Source organism: Durio zibethinus, chromosome 22 (assembly GCF_047325235.1).
Source record: "Durio zibethinus cultivar Kanyao isolate XHJ-2024 chromosome 22, ASM4732523v1, whole genome shotgun sequence".
NCBI classification, from domain to species: Eukaryota; Viridiplantae; Streptophyta; class Magnoliopsida; order Malvales; family Malvaceae; genus Durio; species Durio zibethinus.
Window position 1 is genome coordinate 20,602,297 of NC_143183.1, and position 16,335 is coordinate 20,618,631.

Here is a 16,335-nt window from a genome sequence, read left to right on the forward strand (position 1 = left end):
TAACATAATAATAATAAATAATAATTTAATTGTCAATCACTGATAATTTTTTTTATACTTAAAATTGGTAAGAATTGAACATTTATTTCTAGCAGAAACAAAATTAGAAATTTTATCTTGAAAAACTAGAATAAATATACTACGAACCTATTCACTAGAACCAATTAAATAAAAAGTTTAGCGAACAAAATTATAAATTTGATTGAATCAATAATGTTATTATATATAAAAAAAAATTATCTTAAACTAGAATCGAACCTACGCTTTTCTTTGAAAATCAATTGTTAAAATATAATGACATAGATTTTATTAATAATTACTAAAAGTATATCATAAGTTATCAAAAAGTTAATTAGTAAATTTACATCAACAAATTACTAAAATTTTATCAATGGTTATCAAAATTATGTCATAAATTACAAAACTAATACTGAAAGTTATTAAATTTGTGTCAAATATTACCAAAATTTTATAAAAAATTATCAAAATCAATATTATATAAAAAGTTACCAAATTTTGCTTATATTATACTAAAATCAAAATTATATTCTTAGCATTTATCATTATTATCATAGTGTCAAAAAAATTTACTTATGAAAATGATTTTTTAAATTGAGGGAGATTTTCATCAAGTGTTACATGTTGTTTCTCATGGTACAAGAGCAAAAATAGTTAATGTTAATTTTCCAAAGTCTTATTTATAAAGTAAAATGAAAAAATTGAAATTGACAAGAAATATGAGAGCAAAATTAGATGATAGCTTCAGTGAGTTTTTGCTTCAAATAGGAAATGATATTGAACCTATAATAAGTAATAACTTAATTCTTCTTCCAAAGAAAATGGTGATAAAATACGAGAATGATAACATTTTAAATAAAAAGTTGATTGACAACATCTTTCATTTTCTTATAGAAAATGCCAGATCTAAAAAATATATGATGGAACATGCAATTCTTGCAACAAAAAATGAGTATGTTGATGAATTCAATACAAAAATGATAAAGATAATCTCAAGTATCAATATCAATAAAAGTTAAATAATTGTTAATATTGCCATATTGATATTTATATAATATATATGACTAATTTTGATTATATATTTTTAGGTGAAAGCAAAATATTTTATATCAACCAAACATGGTGCAAAAACTCTCATTAGTTATGAAATTTCAAAATATCTCTAATACGTAAATGATAAGATAATGAATTATTATTTACATAATTGTCATTTAATTTAATATAAAATATTATTTATAATATTATTATTATTTAATTGCAAGAAGAAACAAAGAAAAAAGCAAAACATGATTATTACAACAATCTGGTTTTAAGTCTAAATAAGGAATTTAAAATTTTCAGTACAAATAGATCAAAAGCAAGAGTTTGATTGAATTAAACGAGGATTGATTGTCTTGAAAATATATAAAATTGAAGATAAAGATTCACCAACAAAGAAAAAAAAATTAAAGCTCGTGAAAAAGCAAAAAGCAAAAAAAAAAAAAAAAATTCAATCCAATTTTATTATAATAAAAAATAATCCTCTAAAGAAACAAAATGAAAACAAAAATAAAAATGAAGAGGATGAAGATGATGACCTTATACTAAAAAACTTCAAAAACAAGTTTCTCAATAAAAAGATCCAAATAAAGAAATATTAGATATTTATTTTTTATGGAACTTTTTTTTTAGTTTTTATATATATATATATATTTTAAAATTTTAAAATTTATTAATGATTAATTTAATTTTATTATATAAAATTATTAAAATTAAATTAATGTTATATTATATTTTAATTGACTATCACATGCAAAGCATGTAGTCAAAAACTAGTTCCAATAAATTGAATTTAATTTTGATAAAATTTTACAATGACACTTTAAAATAATAGATAATTTTTTTTTTTTTACATAAACTACAAATTAAAATATCCAATGAATTACTACTCCATTTAACCTCGCTAATCAAGCTATTGATTCAAATTTCTCGAGAAATTTGAGTGAAAACAAATGCAGTTGAAAAATATAAACAAATTTAAGACAAAGTTGCTGCTCACAACAGTTACTCTCCAGTCTTGGAGACTCCATTTTGCTGCATTGCACAACCAAAGTTTTGTCCAACGGCTAGATGAGCCTACTTGTTCCATAATGAAAGATCAAATGCCATGATGTCCAAGCAATAGGTCATTGAGCTTCACAACTCTTTAACAAATGATTAACAAGATTGTGTAGATGCAGCAAAAACAAGGATACTGATATAGCTGCAAATGAAACTCATTTCACACTTGCCCTTAGAGACAGCAAGATTAACAAGGCAGGCAAATGAAACTCATTTCAATATGGCACTTAAAACCCACAAGACTAAGTAAAACAGCAGAGTAGAGAGAGAGCAGAATGTTGAGCTTAAGCTTCATCCATGGCAGAAAAGAAAACAGCTAAAAAACATGGATGCTGCATCTTCCAATTTCAACTAAAACAAGTTTTGGATCAAAACAATTATCTGAAACAGGGTAACAAGACATGGAAAACCTGAATACACCAAAAATAATTCGGAGTCTTAATGTGCACATCCTAAAAAATACTAAGGCTGCAGTCTATATTAACTCACCTTTCATTTTTTTCTTGAAATGTTCAGTTTTTCTTCATATAGTTTCAAGAGCTCTGGTGCTTTGTTTGCGTGACGGTTAACAAACATCCCAAGGAAGTCCTTCTCTGTTGTTGTAAATAATACAGATAATTTTATGTCATTACTTAAACCTTGTGATAACAATTCATGAGCAATCAGAGCCCTAGGAACAATCATCTTCTCAAAGCTCCGACAAAGAATACCCGGTTGTTTGGCAACAAGAATAGAATTGAAGCCAATTTTGTTCACAAGAAAATCCATTATGGCCATGATCTTGTCTTTAGAAACTGTAATACACAAGAAATGATTTTGAAAAGCTTCACGAATCTCTTGGTCAGACCAACCCCATCTCCTATAAACATCAAACTTATTTTCTAGAGTGGATTTGCTCATTGATCTCCCTGCAATAACCGCTTCGACGAACTTCATTTTCGAAGAATCGAACCCCATTCTTTTGACTTCCTCCACAATCCCCTTAAGCCGGGTTGGATTATGACAAAATGTTTTAGGCTGATGGTGAAGCATTGTAACAATATTTGATTCAGGGACTCCATTTCCTCTCAAAATATTCATATTTGGAAACAGAAACGACTCAAAATCATACACAAGAATACCGGGAAACCGTTTTGTAGCTTTCATGGTCTTGTCATTGGATTGAAACAGGCACCTTAGAAAATTAAATGAAGGGATAATTTTTTTCTCTAGACTAGAGCTCAAAAGTGCAGGGAAATTAGTCAAGAGTTTGGCAAGGTCAGGCCTTGAAAAACCTACAGAGGAAAGAAACTCTAGTTTGGGCAAAAGGTTTTCTCGGTATCATACACAAGCACGTTTGGCCATCTTTTGATGAGTTTTGTGATTTGGGTTTTGGAAAAGCCATGCTTTTCAGAAAAAGCAATGAAATAGTCAGCTTTTTCAGGGGTTTCGAAATGGACATACTTTGAAGCCGAGAAAGCTGATTCTGGAGAAAACCCAAATTTGTTTATGAGGTATGAAACCGTGAATGAGTGCTGATTTGAGGATGTCGAGATGAATCTAAGACTACTTGATAGTTTAAAGACTGATGGGTTATCCTGAAAAAGTCTGTAACTTTGAGAGGCTGCGATTGTTTGCCTCCCATGAAGAAAACTAGCTCTACTGAGAAATAAAACATAGTAAGTCTTCCTTACTCACCTCTTGTTTTGAAGAAAATCTGTCCCCTGAAGAGAGAGAATCTGGTTTCCAGCAGAGAACGGGAAAACTGAGCTGAGATCCGGGTAAGTCTCCCAAAACCTCTTAAAATAGAATTTCCATACCGGATTCTCGTGTCTTTTATTGTATAGAAGCCAGGGGCTTTGTTTGTGTTGTGCGGTGCCCAAGCCCAACTTGCTTTTTTGCTCCAATAAGCTGTACATGGCCGGATGGCCTGCCAAAATGAGCTTTGAACAAACATTAACCGAGTACGATTCAACCGATGGAACCTTTTTTTACGAGAATATTATTATTATTATTATTATATACATTAAAATTAAACATTGCTTTTCTTTAAAGTACTATATCATTTTAATTTGAAAGAATTTACTTATTTGATAATTACAATTTCTTCTATTTAGTCAATCTCATGTTATTTACTTATAAACTAGGAGTAGCTCTTCTTACAATGGGAAGTAAGCTATTACAAATTTGAATACAATTTTATGGAATGAAAGCGGAAAAAGATGCAGTTGAAGATGGTAATGCTAATTTGCAATGACACTATAGCCTCCAATGTTAATTCAAGGCACGGCTGCTTTTGACAATAGTGTTCTCTGTTTTTTTTTTTCTAAATAAGGTTTTTCTCTGACTGTCAATAACTGTATGATTAGTAAGTAAAATGTTAAATTCCTAATTCCCATAACTAAAATTTAAATTCTGCCAATCTCAAATATTAAAAAAAGTTGTTCTCTGGTCTTAGAAGCTCCATTATGCATCACTGTTCAACCAAACAGTTAGTCTGATGGCCTATTTGATGCAAACTGTCGGATCCAAAACTTTTGAGATCTAGCCTTCCATTGGTGTTGATGGCTAGATACATGCAACGTTGACATTGAGATACCAGGTTCAAAGGCTATCAGAAGAATTGAAAGAAGAAAGAAAAGCCCCTTCAAAAACCTCTAAAAAAAAAACTAGAGATCCAAGCACTCTTGTCACCTTGGAACAAGATATGGTGACAGGACTTTGTCAAGCTCCATTTTTTTACAAGAAATATGTTATAGCCATAAATTTTTTCTCAGATGCTGTCAAATACAAGGGACACATCCGAAAAGCTAGGTAACTCTCTATTAATCCCAAGAACACTGATTATAAACATTAAACTTCCTCTCCTATGTGGATTTGCTGTTTGTCCTCAATCCAGACACCAGTAAGACCAGTGTAAACCTTGAAGAATATAACCTTATTTTCTCTATTTCCCACTCTCCCTATACTTGGTGGCAGAATTATAGTAATTAAAACTACAATGACAAAGCTGCATCAAAACAACAGACAATTTGACCTTCATAACTTTAACCAAACGAAAAGCAAGAAGCAAAAGTTGCATGAAAAAGAACACCATTGATAGGTAAGTCTGCAAGGGAGACTCATTTCACAGTTGCATTTCAAGCAAGATAAGTACTAAACCACATAAAACAGTCAGTTCAGAGTTTCATTGATGACAAAAGTGAATTCTGCTGAAAATATTGTACTAGTTGCACTCATTAATTCAATCACGAGTAAGTTTGAGATCAACAAATTCAATTGGATAAAAATGTTAAATTCAGAAATGTTGTCCTACTACTATCCTGATCTATGTTTGTATCCTACAGCAAGATCCATTTTTTCTTTGTACAGCTTTAACAACTCCGGTGCTTTGTCTTCATATTGGTTAACAAATTTCTGAACGAACACCTTTTCTGAAGTGCCAAATAGGGCCGACAATCTAAAGTCCTTAACTAAACCTTTTGATAACAAATCTTGAGCAAACAAACCCCTTGGAACAATCAGCTTTTCCAAGCTCCGTCGAAAAACACTTGGTTGATTGGCAATGAGCAAAGACTGAAAACCCATTTTGTTCACTAGAAAATCCATTATTGCTGCAATCTTCTCCTTGGATGCTTCCAAAACACCCGGATACTTTCGAAAAGCTTCCCAAATCTCTTGTTCAGACCAACCCCACTTCTTGTAAACATCAAACTTCCTCTCCATTGCAGGTTTGCTAACTTTTCTAAACATAATGACAGCAAGTAGAAATTTAAGCAACAAAGGATTGAACCCCATTTCCTTCACTTCCTTCACAATCTCCTTAAACCGATCAGGGTGCATGACAAAAGATCTAGGGTGGTAATTAAACATTGATATGATTTTTGATTCAGGCACCCCATTATCCCTCAGAGTTTTGATATTAGGTAACATATAAGCATCAAATTTACATGGAATAAGATATGGGTTGCGTCTTATAGCTGTAATAGCCTTGGAATCAGATTGAAGCAGATTGCTAAGCTGATTGAAACAAGGGATAATCTGTTTCTGTAAGCTACGAGATAAAAGCCTGGGGTTGTAATATAAGAGTTTGGAAAGTTCAGGGCTTGAAACACCTCTAGATTGGAAAAACTGGATTTTGGGCAACAGTGTTTTCTCAACATCATAACACAGCAGAGTTGGCCGAGTCTTGATGATTTGTCTGATTTGGGTTTTCGAAAATCCACGTTTCTCCAAGAATGCTATCACATTATCAGGGTTATCCGGGGTTTTGAAATGGACATACTTGGAAACTACCAAAGCAGATTCTGGTGAGAACCCAAGTTTGTTTATGAGGTAAGAGACTGTAAAAGACTGAGATGCATCGGAACAGGTCTTTGAGATGCACCTAACTCTGAGGAATAAGAATGGTTTTGAGGAGATATTGTTCATAACAATGTGTGAAAGCCTAATTAAAACACTAATGCTTCTGCTAGGACGATTAAACATTTTGGAAAATTGAAACAAATGAAGCTACTCAGACAGAGACAACTCACCCTGAAAAGCTTTCAACTTTGCAACTGAAGGCCGACTGGAGAGGAGGCTACTCTTGAAAGTCAAAGCTGTTTTATTTTTTTGCAATGAAACCCAAAGTTTCAAACCCACCGTTTTACCTGGCACCGGCAGAGTGACCTTTATATATTGAAATTATTACTAATTATGAAATTAATTTATGTAATAAAATCCCAGTTTTAGATTATAAAATAAAATAGAATTCTAGCTAAAAAAGTAATCATTTAAAAGCCTAAAATTTTTCCAACATTTTTTCAAAATTTGTCATATTCGTGGATGATTAAATTTATCATAAATCTTTCGATTGGTGCGATTAGAGTATCATATTTTTCATTTCGAACTTATTTTAAAATTTGAAACAGGTAAAAAAAGACACTTAATCCTGAAATCGACTTCCTGGAATTGACTTCAATATGGTTGAGCTAATAGTTTATTGGAATGAGATAAGAGAATTTCTATTATTATTTAATATTTTATTAAATTTTTAATTGAAAAAATAATTAGAAAATAAAAAATGAGAAAAATCCTCATTAGAGATTGGGGCGATTAATTTCAATATTTTATTCATTCGAATTTAATTGTATCATAATTTTATAATTAATTTAAATTAATTTATCGTTCGATAAATTATATATTTTATGTTAAATTAAAAAAATAAGTAAAGCTAATTTATGAATAATCAACTGTTGCATTATAAAAATTAGATAGATTCGATTTATAATCGTTGGATATTAAAAAATCTATTAAATTTATTAAGCTGTTTTAAAAAATCAAAATAATCAGCTATTAATAAAATTTCTTGCTGATTTTATATAAAATACTTGTTTGGACAAAGGCTTTCAAATATATCATAAATTAAATCTGTGCTAATGAATATTCAAACACATCATAAACTAAACCTATGCTAATGAATAATCAACCTGCAATGAATAAGAATAAATTACTATAATAAATCATCAAAATAAGTTGATGTTTTAAAGTTCTAAGTAGCATAAATTATCAAAACAAGTTGGTGTTTCAAGTTCAAAGGGAGCAAGCAAACACTGAAATTGAAGAGAACTTCATATTATAGAGTCAAAAACTATATACAATCATACGTATTAAAATGATTAATAAACTATATATCCAACTCTGATTTATTTGAATTAGATCGAGAATCAAATTAACAAAATGCTTATATTAACAAAATAAACAAAGTCACATCACATATCATATTTTGATATTGATAACAAATGTACACAATTAAATAAAAAGTGAAAAAAAAACTAAAAGTTTAATAAAAGATCTAGACAAATATTACACTTACTCTCATATCTTGATAAATTACTCTTTGACTAGCTCCTTTATCATCACCGTTGAAAGCAAATGACTGCCTGCCAAATTGACTCCAGTACTCTTGGAAAAGCTTCTTCATTTGTTCAAGAACACCTTACCGCTTGTTTTCATATTCTGGACCCAATTGTGAGAAAATAAACTGCAACAGTTGGAACTTAAAATGAGGGTCAAGTATGGCTGCAAAAGATGGTACCAAAGCATGTTCCTCCCAATAATTTGCAACTTGCTTTTCATCTTTATTGCCATTTGTTTCATGATTGGATCTTCAGATAGAAGTTCTTTCTCAATCTTTTTCTGAATTTGGTTTACATTTTCAAAATATAAGTTGGATGTGGGGTATTCAGTTCCTGAAAATAAGGTGGTTATGTCATTAAAAGGCTTCAAAAGTGCAAAAATCTTCTCAATCCATGGAAGATCATCATCTTCTGAAAAATAATTATTGAAAGTCTGATCTGCCCAGGCTAAATTTTTAAAGGCAGCAAGATAGTAGAGAAACCTTCGTAGCATCAAATAAGTGGAGTTCCATCTGTTGCTACATCCTACCATAATCCCACAGAATAACTCAATCTAGCTCGAACTACGCAATTGCGAAACTTAATCTTTCTAGCTTCGGATCCTTCAACATACTTCACGCAATTTCTTACTTTCATTTAGCCTTCTTTAATCACTTCTAAACCATATTGAATAACAAGATTCAATAAATAAGCAGCACAACGAATGTGTAAAATCTGACCATGACAAAGCAAAGCATCTTGTCGATCAAGTCGACAGCATAACATTTGTTGCACGTTATTCATATTAGTAGCATTGTCAAAGGTAATACTAAAAACCTTTTTTTCAGTTCCCCAATCTTTCAATAACTCATAGACAATGTCATACAAGCTATGCAGAATGTGCGGCAACATGACGGAAACACAAAATTTTGCTACACGACTTCTAATCAGTGTCAATATAATGAGCAGTCAATCAAAGATATCCATCTGATGTGCATGAAGTCCACATATTAGATGTCAAAAAAATCCTACTTGTAACTTTTTCGAAATTAGATTAAAGCATTTGTTTCATTTTCATGTGTGCTTTCAAGCAATCAGCCTTACAAGTATTCCAAGAAATGGGTTTGAAATCTTCATTTAAATAGCAACAGAAGGCCTAGTTTTCCTATGTTCAACCCATTCAAATGGATAGCCATGCTCAATTACATTTTCAGCAATCATTTCTCGATAAACATCTGATTCTATGTTACTCGGTGGCCCTACATCACATTCATGCACATGACGTTTAGGGCATTTCTTTAAATGACATTTTAAAGAGGAAGTACCTGAACGAGACTCACCAATTAAAACCTTCCCACAGTGTATACATTTAGCTCTCTCTTTTGAATCTCCATGGAGTTGTTCATATCTCCATTGTTCATCGGGGTCAAGCATAACAAACTCTACCCAAACTTCAGACCACCTTCTTGAAGAAGCAGGAGGAACAGTAATGGAAGATGCTACATGTTCACTGATGGGTTATCCTGAAAAAGTCTATAACTTTGAGAGGCTGTGATTGTTTGCCTCCCATGAAGAAAACTAGTTCTACAGAGAAAATAAAACATAGGAAGTCTTCCTTACTCACCTCTTGTTTTGAAGAAAGTCTGTCCCCTGAAATAGAGAATCTGGATTCCAGCAGAAAATGAGAAAACTGTGCTGGGATCCGGGTAAACCTCCAAAAACCTCTTATTATGGAATTTCCCTACCGTATTCTACTATCTTTTCTTGTCTTGTATGGAAGCCGAGGGCTTTGTTTGTGTTGGGCTACGTCCAACCTCAACTTGCTTTTATGCTCCAATACGGTAGAGTAAACGACAAGTTTTTATGAGCACATCAAAATGAGCCTTGAACAAGCATTTAAAGATGTTAACCGAGTGCCATTCAGCTGATGGATATCTATTTTTCCAGCATATTATTATTACTATTATCATTATTATTATATACATTAAAATTAAACATTTCCCTTCTTTTAAGTACTATATCATTTTAATTTTTAAGAATTTACTTATTTGATTATTACAATTACGCATTTGCTTGGATTATGCATTTTACTTTGCCTAGAGCCCAGCTCAATTAACAACTTTTTATTCCAATAAATTGAATTTAATCTTGTTAAAACTTTAATTTGACACTTTAAAATAGTAGATAAATTTATTTATTTTTACATAAACTACAAATAAAAATATCCAATGAATTACTACTCCATTTAATTTCGCTAATCAAACTACTGATTCAATTTTCTTGACAAATTTGAGTGAAAACAAATGCAGTTGAAAAATATAAACAAATTCAAGACAAAGTTGCTGTTCACAACAGTTACTCTCCAGTCTTGGAGACTCCATTTTGCTGCATTGCACAACCAAAGTTTTGTCCAACGGCTATATGAGCCTACTTGTTCCATAATGAAAGATCAAAAGCCATGAGGTCCAGCAATAGGTCATTGAGCTTCACAACTCTTTAACAAATGATTAACAAGATAGTGTGGATGCAGCAAAAACAAGGATACTGATATGGTTGCAAATGAAACTCATTTCACACTTGCACTTAGAGACAGCAAGATTAACAAGGTAGGCAAATGAAACTCATTTCAATATGGCACTTAAAACCCACAAGACTAAGTAAAACAGCAGAGTAGAGAGACAGCAGAATGTTGAGCTTAAGCTTCATCCATGGCAGAAAAGAAAACAGCTAAAAAACTTGGATGCTGCATTTTCCAATTTCACCTAAAACAACTTTCGGATCAAAACAATTATCTGAAACAGGGTAACATGACATGGAAAATCTGAATGCACCAAAAATAATTCTGAGTCTTAATGTGCACATCCTAAAAAACACTAAGGCTGCAGTCTATATTAACTCACCTTTCATTTTGTTTCTTGAAATATTCAGTTTTTCTTCATATAGTTTCAAGAGCTCTGGTGCTTTGTTTGCATGACGGTTAACAAACATCCCAAGGAAGACCTTCTCTGTTGTTTGAAATAATACAGACAATTTTATGTCATTAATTAAACCTTGTGATGACAATTCATGAGCAATCAGAGCCCTAGGAACAATAATCTTCTCAAAGCTCCGACAAAGAATACCCGGTTGTTTGGCAACAAGAATAGAATTGATGCCCATTTTGTTCACAAGAAAATCCATTATAGCCATGATCTTGTCTTCAGAAACTGTAATACACAAAGGACGCTTTTGAAAAGCTTCAAGAATCTCTTGGTCAGACCAACCCCATCTCCTATAAACATCAAACTTATTCTCTAGTGTGGATTTGCTCATTGATATCCATGCAAAAACCGCTTCGACAAACTTCATTCTCGAAGAATCGAACCCCATTCTTTTGACTTCCTCCACAATCTCCTTAAGCCGGGTTGGTTTAAGACAAAATACTCTAGGCTGACGCTGAAGCATTGTGACAATATTTGATTCAGGGACTCCATTTCCTCTCAAAATATTCATATTTGGAAACAGAATCGACTCAAAATTATACGAAAGAATACCGGGAAACCGTTTTGTAGTTTTCATGGTCTTGTCATTGGATTGAAACAGGTTCCTTAGAAAATTAAATGAAGGGATAATTTGTTTCTCTAAACTAGTTCTCCAAAGTGCTGGGTAATTAGTCAAGAGTTTGGCAAGGTCAAGCCTTGAAAAACCTGCAGTGTAAAGAAACTCCAGTTTGGGCAAAAGGGTTTTCTCGGTATCACATACAAGCAGTTTTGGCTGTCTTTTGATGAGGTTTGTGATTTGGGTTTTGGAAAAGCCATGCTTTTCCAAAAAAGCAATGAAAGAGTCAGGTTTTTCAGGGGTTTCAAAATGGACACACTTTGAAGCCAAGGAAGCTGACTCTGGAGAAAACCCAAATTTGTTTATGAGGTATGAAACAGTGAATGAGTACTGATTTGAGGTTGTGGAGATGAATCTAAGACTACTTAATGGTTTAAAGACTGATGGGTTATCCTCAAAAAGTCTGTAACTTTTAGAGGCTGTGATTGTTTGCCTCCCATGAAGAAAACTAGTTCTATAGAGAAAATAAAACATAGTAAGTCTCCCTTACTCACCTCTTGTTTTGAAGAAAATCTGTCCCCTGAAGAGAAAGAATCTGGTTTCCAGCAGAGAATGGGAAAACTAAGCTGAGATCCGGGTAAATCTCCAAAAACCTCCTAAAATGGAATTTCCCTACCGGATTCTAGTGTCTTTTATTGTATAGAAGCCAGGGGCTTTGTTTGTGTTGTGCAGTGCCCAAGCCCAACTTGCTTTTTTGCTCCAATAAGCTGTACATGGCCCGATGGCCTGCCAAAATGAGCTTTGAACAAACATTAACCACGTACGATTCAACCGATGGAACCTATTTTACGAGAATATTATTATTATTATTATTATATACATTAAAATTAAACATTTCTTTTCTTTTAAGTACTATATCATTTTAAGTTGAAAGTATTTACTTATTTGATTATTACAATTTCTTCTATTTATGTCAACCTCATGTTATTTACTTACAAACTAAGAGTAGTTCTTCTTACAACGGGAAGTAAGCTATTACAAATTTCGATACAATTTTATGGAATGGAAGCAGAAAAAGATGCAGTTGAAGATGGAAATGCTGATTTATAATGACACTATAGCCTCCAATGTTAATTTAAGGCATGGCAGCTTTTGACAACAGTATTGTCTGTTTTTTTTTTTCTTTTTAAATAAAGTTTTTCTCTAACTGTCAATAGCTGTATGATTTGTAAGTAAAATGTTAAATTCTTAATTCCCATAACTAAAGTTTAAATTCTTTCAATCTCAAATATTAAAAAAAAGTTGTTCTCTGGTCTTAGAAACTCCATTTTGCATCACTGTTGAACCAAACAGTTAGTCTGATGGCCTATTTGATGCACACTGTAGGATCCAAAACTTTTTATATCTAGCCTTCCATTGGTGTTGATGGTTAGATACATGCAACATTGCCATTGAGATCCCAGGTTCAAAGGCTATCAGAAGAATTGAAATAAGAAAGAAAAGCCCTTCAAAAACCTAGAAAAAAAAACTCATGGATCCATACACTATATCACCTTGGAATAAGATATGGTGACAGGACTTTGTCAAGCACTATGTCCATTGGTGTTGATGGCTAGATACATTTACCATTGCCATTGAGATACCAGGTTCAAAGGCTATCAGAAGAATTGAAAGAAGAAAGAAAAGCCCCTTCAAAAACCTTTAAAAAAAAAACTAGAGATCCAAGCACTCTTGTCACCTTGGAACAAGATATGGTGACAGGACTTTGTCGAGCTCCATTTTTTTACAAGAAATATGTTATAGCCATAAATTTTTTCTCAGATGCTGTCAAATACAAGGGACACATCCGAAAAGCTAGGTAACTCTCTATCAATCCTAGAACACTGATTATAAAAATTAAACTTCCTCTCCTATGTGGATTTGTTGTTTGTCCTCAATCCAGACACCAGTAAGACCAGTGTAAACCTTGAAGAATATAACCTTAGTTTCTCTATTTCCCACTCTCCCTATACTTGGTGGCAGAATTATAGTAATTAAAACTAAAATGACAAAGCTGCATCAAAACAACAGACAATTTGACCTTCATAACTTTAACCAAACGAAAAGCAAGAAGCAAAAGTTGCATGAAAAAGAACACCATTGATAGGTAAGTCTGCAAGGGAGACTCATTTCACAGTTGCATTTCAAGCAAGATAAGTACTAAACCACATAAAACAGTCAGTTCAGAGTTTCATTGATGACAAAAGTGAATTCTGCTAAAAATATTGTACTAGTTGCACTCATTAATTCAATCATGAGTAAGTTTGAGATCAACAAATTCAATTGGATAAAAATGTTAAATTCAGAATTGTTGTCCTACTACTATCCTGATCTATGTTATGTTTGTATCCTACAGCAAGATCCATTTTTTCTTTGTACAGCTTTAACAACTCCGGTGCTTTGTCTTCATATTGGTTAACAAATTTCTGAACGAACACCTTTTCTGAAGTGCCAAACAGGGCCGACAATCTAAAGTCCTTAATTAAACCTTTTGATAACAAATCTTGAGCAAACAAACCCCTTGGAACAATCAGCTTTTCCAAGCTCCGTCCAAAAATACTTGGTTGATTGGCAATGAGCAAAGACTGAAAACCCATTTTGTTCACTAGAAAATCCATTATTGCTGCAATCTTCTCCTTGGATGCTTCCAAAACACCCGGATACTTTCGAAAAGCTTCCCAAATCTCTTGTTCAGACCAACCCCACTTCTTGTAAACATCAAACTTCCTCTCCATTGCAGGTTTGCTAACTTTTCTAAACATAATGACAGCAAGAAGAAATTTAAGCAACAAAGGATTGAACCCCATTTCCTTCACTTCCTTCACAATCTCCTTAAACCGATCAGGGAGCATGACAAAAGATCTAGGGTGGTAATTAAACATTGATATGATTTTTGATTCAGGCACCCCATTATCCCTCAGAGTTTTGATATTAGGTAACATATAAGCATCAAGTTTACATGGAATAAGATATGGATTGCGTCTTATAGCTGTAATAGCCTTGGAATCAGATTGAAGCAGATTGCTAAGCTGATTGAAACAAGGGATAATCTGTTTCTGTAAGCTACGAGATAAAAGCCTGGGGTTGTAATATAAGAGTTTGGAAAGTTCAGGGCTTGAAACACCTCTAGATTGGAAAAACTGGATTTTGGGCAACAGTGTTTTCTCAACATCATAACACAGCAGAGTTGGCCGAGTCTTGATGATTTGTCTGATTTGGGTTTTCGAAAATCCACGTTTCTCCAAGAATGCTATCACATTATCAGGGTTATCCGGGGTTTTGAAATGGACATACTTGGAAACTACCAAAGCAGATTCTGGTGAGAACCCAAGTTTGTTTCTGAGGTAAGAGACTGTAAAAGACTGAGATGCATCGGAACAGGTCTTTGAGATGCATCTAACTCTGAGGAATAAGAATGGTTTTGAGGAGATATTGTTCATAACAATGTGTGAAAGCCTAATTAAAACACTAATGCTTCTGCTAGGACGATTAAACATTTTGGAAAATTGAAATAAATTAAGCTACTCAGACAGAGACAACTCACCCTGAAAAGCTTTCAACTTTGCAACTGAAGGCCGACTGGAGAGGAGGCTACTCTTGAAAGTCAAAGCTGTTTTATTTTTTTGCAATGAAACCCAAAGTTTCAAACCCACCGTTTTACCAGGCACCGGCAGAGTGACCTTTATATATTGAAATTATTACTAATTATGAAATTAATTTATGTAATAAAATCCCAGTTTTAGATTATAAAATAAAATAGAATTCTAGCTAAAAAAGTAATCATTTAAAAGCCTAAAATTTTTCCAACATTTTTTCAAAATTTGTCATATTCGTGGATGATTAAATTTATCATAAATCTTTCGATTGGTGCGATTAGAGTATCATATTTTTCATTTCGAACTTATTTTAAAATTTGAAACAGGTAAAGAAAGACACTTAATCCTGAAATCGACTTCCTGAAATTTACTTCAATATGGTTGAGCTAATAGTTTATTGGAATGAGATAAGAGAATTTCTATTATTATTTAATATTTTATTAAATTTTTAATTGAAAAAATAATTAAAAAATAAAATAACAAATCTAAAAATGAGTAAAATCCCCATTAGAGATTGAGACGATTGATTTCAAAATTTTATTCATTCGAATTTAATTATATCATAATTTTATAATTAATTTAAATTAATTTATCACTCAATAAATTATATATTTTATATTAAATTAAAAAAGTAAATAAAGTTAATTTATGAATAATCAACCGTTGCATTATAAAATTTAGATAAGTTTGATTTATGATTGTTGGATATTAAAAAAATCTATTAAATTCATCAAGCTGTTTCAAAAAATCAAAATAACCAGTTATTAATGAAATTCCTTATTGATTCTATATAAAATACTTGTTTGGACAAAGGCTTTCAAATATATCATAAATTAAATCTGCGCTAATGAATATCCAAACACGTCATAAACTAAACCTATGCTAACAAAGAATCAACCTGCAATGAATAGGAACAAATTATTATAATAAATCATCACTGTTGAAAGCAAATGACTGCCTGCCAAATTGACTCCAGTACTCTTGGAAAAGCTTCTTCATTTGTTCAAGAACACCTTACCGCTTGTTTTCACATTCTGGACCCAATTGTGAGAAAATAAACTGCAACAGTTGGAACTTAAAATGAAGGTCAAGTATGGCTGCAAAAGATGGTACCAAAGCATGCTCCTCCCAATAATTTGCAACTTGCTTTTCATCTTTATTGCCATTTGTTTCATGATTGGATCTTC

At 32.3% G+C, this 16,335-nt stretch overlaps 4 protein-coding genes across 12 annotated transcripts; all 4 read right to left on the minus strand.

The window, feature by feature from the left end:
• Positions 1 to 1,819: 1,819 nt before the first annotated feature.
• Positions 1,820 to 3,903, minus strand: LOC149512681 (transcription termination factor MTERF15, mitochondrial-like). Its single transcript, XM_089751999.1, has one exon. The coding sequence runs from the start codon at positions 3,262 to 3,264 to the stop codon at positions 2,611 to 2,613; it is 654 nt and encodes a 217-aa protein (XP_089608125.1). The 5' UTR covers positions 3,265 to 3,903; the 3' UTR covers positions 1,820 to 2,610.
• A 1,401-nt stretch (positions 3,904 to 5,304) lies between these two features.
• Positions 5,305 to 9,580, minus strand: LOC111306832 (uncharacterized). Its single transcript, XM_089751484.1, has 6 exons — positions 9,480 to 9,580; positions 9,133 to 9,438; positions 8,652 to 8,919; positions 8,104 to 8,550; positions 7,955 to 8,056; positions 5,305 to 6,609 (listed from the first exon to the last, which is right to left on the minus strand). Exons 1-6 carry the CDS (start codon positions 9,578 to 9,580, stop codon positions 5,416 to 5,418), a joined length of 2,418 nt encoding a protein of 805 aa, XP_089607610.1. The 3' UTR covers positions 5,305 to 5,415.
• LOC111306831 (uncharacterized) lies at positions 7,808 to 12,185 on the minus strand. 9 transcript variants are annotated; one of them, XR_016332039.1, is made up of 4 exons: positions 10,877 to 12,185; positions 9,601 to 9,859; positions 9,317 to 9,499; positions 7,808 to 8,330 (listed from the first exon to the last, which is right to left on the minus strand). XR_016332039.1 is itself a non-coding variant. In XM_089751757.1 (2 exons), exons 1-2 carry the CDS (start codon positions 12,045 to 12,047, stop codon positions 9,849 to 9,851), a joined length of 1,182 nt encoding a protein of 393 aa, XP_089607883.1. In that variant the 5' UTR covers positions 12,048 to 12,185; the 3' UTR covers positions 7,808 to 9,848. The 9 variants fall into 9 exon arrangements, 2 of the variants coding, with proteins under 2 accessions (XP_089607883.1, XP_089607881.1); XR_016332036.1 differs by having other exon boundaries at positions 7,808 to 8,653; XR_016332040.1 differs by having other exon boundaries at positions 9,302 to 9,499.
• A 1,537-nt stretch (positions 12,186 to 13,722) lies between these two features.
• LOC111307164 (uncharacterized) lies at positions 13,723 to 15,428 on the minus strand. The gene has a single exon (XM_089751308.1). The coding sequence runs from the start codon at positions 15,047 to 15,049 to the stop codon at positions 13,832 to 13,834; it is 1,218 nt and encodes a 405-aa protein (XP_089607434.1). The 5' UTR covers positions 15,050 to 15,428; the 3' UTR covers positions 13,723 to 13,831.
• Positions 15,429 to 16,335: the final 907 nt, after the last annotated feature.

Excerpts from the sequence above, each read along its gene's own strand:
- LOC149512681 (XM_089751999.1), bottom strand. The coding sequence starts at position 3,264 with ATGAAAGCTACAAAACGGTTTCCCGGTATTCTTGTGTATGATTTTGAG.
- LOC111306832 (XM_089751484.1), bottom strand. The coding sequence starts at position 9,580 with ATGTTTTATTTTCTCTGTAGAACTAGTTTTCTTCATGGGAGGCAAACA. Across the intron at positions 9,439-9,479 it reads GATAACCCATCAGTGAACAT|GTGGTCTGAAGTTTGGGTAG; the intron begins GTAGCATCTTCC and ends TTCTTCAAGAAG. Across the intron at positions 6,610-7,954 it reads TAATTTATCAAGATATGAGA|CTTCATTTGTTTCAATTTTC; the intron begins GTAAGTGTAATA and ends CTGTCTGAGTAG.
- LOC111306831 (XM_089751755.1), bottom strand. The coding sequence starts at position 12,047 with ATGTTTTATTTTCTCTATAGAACTAGTTTTCTTCATGGGAGGCAAACA. Across the intron at positions 10,739-10,876 it reads TTCAAGAAACAAAATGAAAG|GTGAAATTGGAAAATGCAGC; the intron begins GTGAGTTAATAT and ends AAGTTGTTTTAG.
- LOC111307164 (XM_089751308.1), bottom strand. The coding sequence starts at position 15,049 with ATGTTTAATCGTCCTAGCAGAAGCATTAGTGTTTTAATTAGGCTTTCA.